At 34.3% G+C, this 6599-nt stretch overlaps 1 protein-coding gene across 2 annotated transcripts; it reads left to right on the forward strand.

Annotated features, from left to right (window-relative positions):
• The first annotated feature begins 815 nt into the window (after positions 1–815).
• On the forward strand, positions 816–6393 carry LOC114290458 (disease resistance protein RPM1). 2 transcript variants are annotated; one of them, XM_082914999.1, is made up of 2 exons: positions 816–3722; positions 5359–6393. In XM_082914999.1, the coding sequence occupies exons 1-2, from the start codon at positions 947–949 to the stop codon at positions 5463–5465; spliced, it is 2883 nt and encodes a 960-aa protein (XP_082771125.1). In that variant the 5' UTR covers positions 816–946; the 3' UTR covers positions 5466–6393. The 2 variants fall into 2 exon arrangements, with proteins under 2 accessions (XP_082771125.1, XP_082771123.1); XM_082914997.1 differs by having other exon boundaries at positions 5363–6393.
• Positions 6394–6599: the final 206 nt, after the last annotated feature.

Raw genomic sequence — 6599 nt, forward strand, 5'->3', positions numbered from 1 at the left:
TATCATATTATAGATGATTAATCACTTTATACACTGAAATGTAACTATCGTTTGGATGTGTTCATTATTTTTTATTTTTGGGTTTAAATATTATTATGTGATTCTTTCTTAATTAGTCATTATTGAATTTCTTTTATATAGTTGATATTTAAATTTAATTAAGAGGGTTTATTTGCAATCTTATAATTTAATATATATATATCATATAAAATCATTATATGATAATCTAATTACAATATATTTATATTTAATTTTTTTAATAAATTCTATATAATTTCTATTTCTACATATTTTTATTTTCTAAATGAATATAAAAGACAATTAAATAGTTAGAATTACTTTTAATTTTATGTTACTAATTCTTCTTCTAATTTAACTATTATTTTTAATGTCAAAATGAGCATTTATTTTACTATGTTATAATTTAATATATATCATACAAAATTATTGTATGATAATTACTCTTTTATAATACGATAGAACTAAAATTATCAAAATAAACAAATAATTTAACTAAAATTAATATATATAAGTATTCAAGTAACAATTTTATAGAACGATAGCGTTAATATTATTAAAATAAATAATTAAAATCATATTTTAATTTTAATTTTAAAAATTAAAATTAAAATTATTATTTTATAGCCCATAGTGTTCCATTAAATATTTTAAAAAAATTAACATGTGCTACACGAATCAACTACTAATAATATAATATGATAATATAAAACTAAGTGATATATGAACAATTGTCAACAATGTTGGGCAGGTTTGGTCCATATAATGTTGCGTAGGTCCCCATATGTAATGATGTGACAAATGAACCAACGCCGAAAAAAATGAAAGAAACAAAGTGAACCAGGTACATATTACAAACTATTCATCTTCAAGACAAGAGAGAGTAGGGTGCTAAGAAGTAAGAGGAGAGGAAGGTAGAAAGCTAAACATGGCCTTATCAGCCGTGGGACTTGTGATTGGCAGGATAGTTTCCGCCCTTGAGAACGAAGCATCGTTGATTGGAGGAGTACGTGATGAACTCAACCAACTGAAGCTCGAGTTCGCAAGCATGAGATCTTTTCTTGAGGATGCCGATAAAACAATAGCCCAGACTGAAGGAGAGAAGACCTGGGTGGCCAACGTTAGAGACTTAGCCTACGAGGTTGAAGATATCATAGACGAATACATGTATTACATGAACAAGCAAAAAGTATATGGTAAATTCACAAGGTTCCTCCGTCAGATAGTCTACGCCCCAAAGAATCTATGGGTGAGGCAACGAATAGCCACAAAGTTACAGAAAATCAACAGCATGATCAAAGCCATCCCAGAAAGAAACCGACGTTATGGGGTCGATCGTGTAGGAGAAGGAAGCTCAAGCTCCCAAGACCATCAGAGGCGGCTGCCAAACCTCGGCGAGTCTTCTCTATTTTTTAAAGATGATGATCTAGTGGGGATCGAGGATGGAAAGGAACAACTATTGGATTGGTTGATGGACAAAGAAGAACCACAACGCACGGTTATTTCAGTGGTGGGGATGGGTGGTTCAGGTAAGACCACTCTGGTTGCCCAGGCCTACAACAGCCGGATTGTCAAGAGACAATTCGATTGCTATGCATGGATAACTGTCTCCCAAACATATTTAGTCGACGACTTACTTCGAAGCATGATTAAGGAATTCTACCGTGGTGCCAAGGAAGCAATTCCAATGGATTTAAGCAGTATGAGCTATAGAGAGCTCATAGAGATGATTACAGACTTCTTACGGTTGAAAAGGTACGTAATTGTCTTTGATGATGTATGGAGTAGCAACCTCTGGAGCGATATACATGTATCACTTCTTGATGAAGGACTAGGAAGTCGGGTCATACTTACAACCCGAAATGAAGAGATAGCTTCATCTTCTTTTGGGGTAAAAAGTTATGTCCATTATATCAAATTGTTGGGTGTAAGTGATGCATGGAACCTCTTTTGTATGAAAGCTTTTTCAAGCAATCCAAATAGATGTTGTCCTCAACATCTCAAAACCTTAGCTCAAGACCTTGTTGCAAAATGTAAAGGGCTTCCTCTTGCAATTGTAGCTTTGGGGGGTGTCATGCCTTCTAAATATCTCGAGTTGGAATGGAGAAAAATTTATAACAGCTTGAGCTGGGAATTGAGCAACAACCCTGGGCTAGAAGTTGTGAAAACTATATTGTTGCTTAGCTTCAATGATTTGCCATACCGACTAAAGTGTTGCTTCTTATATTGTTGTCTTTTCCCGGAAGATTATAAGATTAAACGAAAGAGGCTCATTAGACTTTGGATGGCAGAAGGGTTCGTAGAAAAGGTGAGAGGGAGAACACCAGAGGAGGTAGCAGAAAGCTACCTTATGGAGCTTATTTGCCGAAGCATGCTTCAAGTCGTAATGAGAAATGAATTAGGAAGGCCAAAAAATTGTAAGATGCATGATCTTATGCGTGAGCTTGCAATTTCCACATCAGAAACGGAGAAGTTTTGTGTTGTATATGATGGGCGAGAGGCAAATGATGAAGAAGAAAGTGCAACAAATCGTCGCATGTCGATTCAATCAATTGGTAGAGAATCACAATTGGGGAATTGGAAGGGCATGTTGAAGCTTCGATCTCTTCTTGTATTTGTTGTTGAGGAGATAGCATTGCCACTAAGCTTACGATTGTTAAGAGTATTGGATCTTGAGGATGCACCGATCGAAGTATTGCCTAAAGAACTAGTGAATCTATTCAATTTAAGGTACTTGAACTTGAAAGGAACTAGGGTGAAGGAACTTCCAAAATCCATTGGAAGACTGTGCAACCTAAACACTCTAGACATTACTGACTCCAAAATAGAAGTGCTTCCAGCTGGAATCACAGAGTTGAGAAATTTGCGACATCTAAAGATGTACCACTTTGACTATGAATTTTTGGATGACTTTCAGTTTGTTCGTGGTACGACAACACCATCTAATATTTGCAAGCTAAAAAACTTACAAGTTTTGGCAGGTGTAGAAGCACAAGCAGACTTGATGAAGCGAATCAAGAACATGACACAACTTAAAAGGATTGGAATCACAAAGGTGAGAGAAGTAGACGAGGAGGACTTGTGTACTGCAATCCAAAATATGAGTCTCCTTCATCGCTTGTCTGTGAAGGTGATTGATGAGGATGAATACCTCCGAATGGATGCACTCTCCTCAACTCCTCCTCGCCACCTGAAGGTGCTCATTTTAGCTGGAAAATTGGAGAAAGTGCCTTGTTGGTTTCAGTCACTTCAAAACCTTACTTTTTTGTCATTGCGATGGTCCAGACTAACAGAAGACCCTATTCCATACATTCAAGCGCTTCCGAATTTGGGACAGTTGTTCCTTTGTAATGCATATGAAGGAGGAGGACAATTATGCTTTAGTGAAGGGTTCCATAAACTTAGAATATTGGAATTGTGGAATTTTCCTCAGTTAAATGAGATTATTATAGAGAGGGGGGTGATGCCAGGTCTCCAAGAATTTTCTATTCGGAAATGTATGCAGTTGAAGATACTACCTCACGGCATCGAGTATCTCGAAGATCTCCAAGGATTGTTTTTGACATTTGTTACGAATGAGCTCATAGAATGCATACGTGGAGAAGGGAGCAAGGATCACCAAAAGGTTCGGCATATTCCGAGCATACACCATTGGAGGCAGACACCAGTTGAACTGAAATACGAACTATTATCTCGTTCCACAGGTGCAACGACACACTTTTTTATTTTATTTTTTTATGATACTTTTTACTTTGAAAGTATATCTGCTTATATCTGCACATTCTATAATACACACTTTAAGATATATATACCATATATATCTTTGTGTTATTTGATTCAGCAATGCTAGATATCATGAAAATAATCATGAAAGTTTTGTGACCCTTGAATTACACTTAGAATAAAGCACCACACACTAATCAAGGTAATCCAATGACCATAACTCTTTCATGATCATTTTCATGAAAAAATATTCATGATTCCTAACTTTTCTCTATTTGATTATAACTAATTGTAGTATTGGCTTAACTCATCGTGGTTGGTTATGAATTAATTATGACTTATTATAATTGTTATTTTTGCTTATGATCAAAGAAATCTTTGGGTATACGTATAAGTGTAGTGATGTTTGATTATAACTTATTGTGGTATTGGTGGTGACTTGATTGACCATAACTCATTATGGTATTGATTACAATTTAGTTATAAACTATTATAATTGTTATTTTAGTTATGACTAAAGAAGTCTTTGCTTATAACTCAAATGACGTTTGGTTTGATTTATTTTGGTTTCTTTAATTATGACTAAAAGTAATTTTGCTATGACACATTTTGGTATTAACACTACAAAATGACTATCACAAAGTATCATAACTTGTATATGATATACGTTTTTTTCGTAGATGTATATTATTGGAGGATCCATTTTCAAAAATTTTGAAAATTTTAGAATTAACATTATTTTTATTTAAAAACAAAAACAACATGGTAAACAAGTAATGCCTTCCAATTTCCAAAATAAAAAATGAAAATGAAAATAGACAAGAAGAAACGGAAGCCTTGGGGGGTAGTTTGTTACTTGTTCTCATTGTTTACTAATGTTGTGTTTGATTAGAAGATTTGAGAGGAGCTTTGGAAAAAGAAAAAGAAAATATAGGTGAAATGTGAATAAAATATACCTATATTTCACCTTATTTCACACACATTTTTCCTTTTCCTTTTCCTTTTCAAATCCCTTCCCTAAATCTCTCAGCGTAAGGAATTGTCTGCCTCTAATTCTAGCGTGAAGGTAAAATTGCTCTTTGCATCTCTTCAACCACATGGTTAACATTTTTAGGATAAATTACAAATACATCTATGAGATTTGGTTAAAATAGATTTTTTCTTATTATCATTTTTTTTATTTAACATAATTAATAGAAAAAATAAAATTTCTAATTACTTTTTTATACAATAATAAAATTATTTGAATTATTAATTGAAGTATATTTTTGACATCATTAGAAATTGTTAATTGACTTGATGATTTATTAATGAAAGGGGTCATTTGTTATAATATTAAAAACTTGAACGAGCGGAATATAATTTTCAAAATCATAAGGAGCAATTCATGTTTTTAAGTAAACCTCAAGGGGTGTATTTGTAATTTACCTAAATTTCTACAATTTCAATCCTGAATTTTTTTTGGGTTGCATCAGTTTTGTTCCCCCAAATCCACTAGTTTTTATATTTTATAATTTTAGTGTATTAAATTTTTTTTTTTTCTGATCTTCTCTGCTTTTCAATTTTGCTTTCTAGGTTTCTTTTTTTTTTTTTTTGATTCTTAAAATGGATATGCAGATAGGCTATTCCAACATATCCGCCAGGGAGTATTGCCCCTTAGCACCTACAGCATATCTGCAGGGAACCCCATCGCACCTACATCGGGGCCGAAGCTTAGGCGCTAAGGAATATGTTTAACCCCAACAAGGGGCTATGGAGACTCGAACCCAAGCCTTGAGCGAGGGATTCGAAGGTCTTATCCACTGAACCAACCCCCGGTTGGTGCTTTCCAGGTTTCTAGCTTGCTAAAGAGTATGAAGAACTAAACATAGCGACGAGTTCACTTGATTAACAAAAAGACAAGTGCCTCAGTCATCTATCTTGCATGCTTGCTTGCTTTCCATCAAGGAGGACATGGTGAATGTTTAGCTTTGTAATTTCATGTGTATGAGATGAAGATTTCTTTAGGCAACCAACAACTTTAATTAGCTTGTGGATATATGCAAAGAGTTTAGACAGAACATCTAGTGTTGAGGTGGTGAATGATTTTCGATTTTAGTGTTGTGGTTGTGGTGTTGCTGATGGATTTTTGCTATCAAATTCGTGCAGTTCAGAGTTTTCTGAGCTTTATGGTGGTGCCTCATTGTTGTCTTGAGTGATGGTTAGAGTTGCTCAAGTGTTGTTTGGAATTGCTGGAATTTTCTTCTTTGTAGTTGTGTCGGATTTTTGCTGTCAAATTTGTATGGTTCGGAGTTTTCTGAGCTTTATGGTGGTGCTTCTTTGTTGTCTTGAGTGGTGGTTAGAGTTGCTCGAGTGTTGTTTGGAATTGCTGGAATTTTCTTCTTTGTAGTTGTGTTCTTTTTGCTGTGTGTTGTGGCTTGCTGTTGGAGTGGGGTTGATTTTGTTTGGTGATTCACCTTGTCTTTACAAGGGTTGTTTGGTGTTGTTGTCTTGCCAAGTTTGTTTGGCTTGGCCTGAGTTTGGTTTATGTTTTGCTTGATGCATATGCCGTTCTAGTTGGAATGTGCATCTTTTATTGATATAATTTCGTTGTACTGCTTGTACTACATTATTCGTCAATAAAATATTTTATTTTGCCTTTTAAAAAAAGAACATTTGGTGTTCTATAACATAATTAAGAAGTATGTATCTATTATTGTGGAGTGATGTGGTCGTTTTCTTTACTATGATAACCGATAATGTTGCTGATATTGTTTCAACATCAGATTTAATTGGCTTTGTTTTTGTTGTTAATGCTTCATCTACTTCAACCTTGATAAAAGCTTAACTCTGATCATCCACATTACTTCTGCATGCCA

This window comes from Camellia sinensis, chromosome 2, assembly GCF_055761805.1.
Source record: "Camellia sinensis isolate YWXY chromosome 2, ASM5576180v1, whole genome shotgun sequence".
Taxonomy (NCBI): domain Eukaryota; kingdom Viridiplantae; phylum Streptophyta; class Magnoliopsida; order Ericales; family Theaceae; genus Camellia; species Camellia sinensis.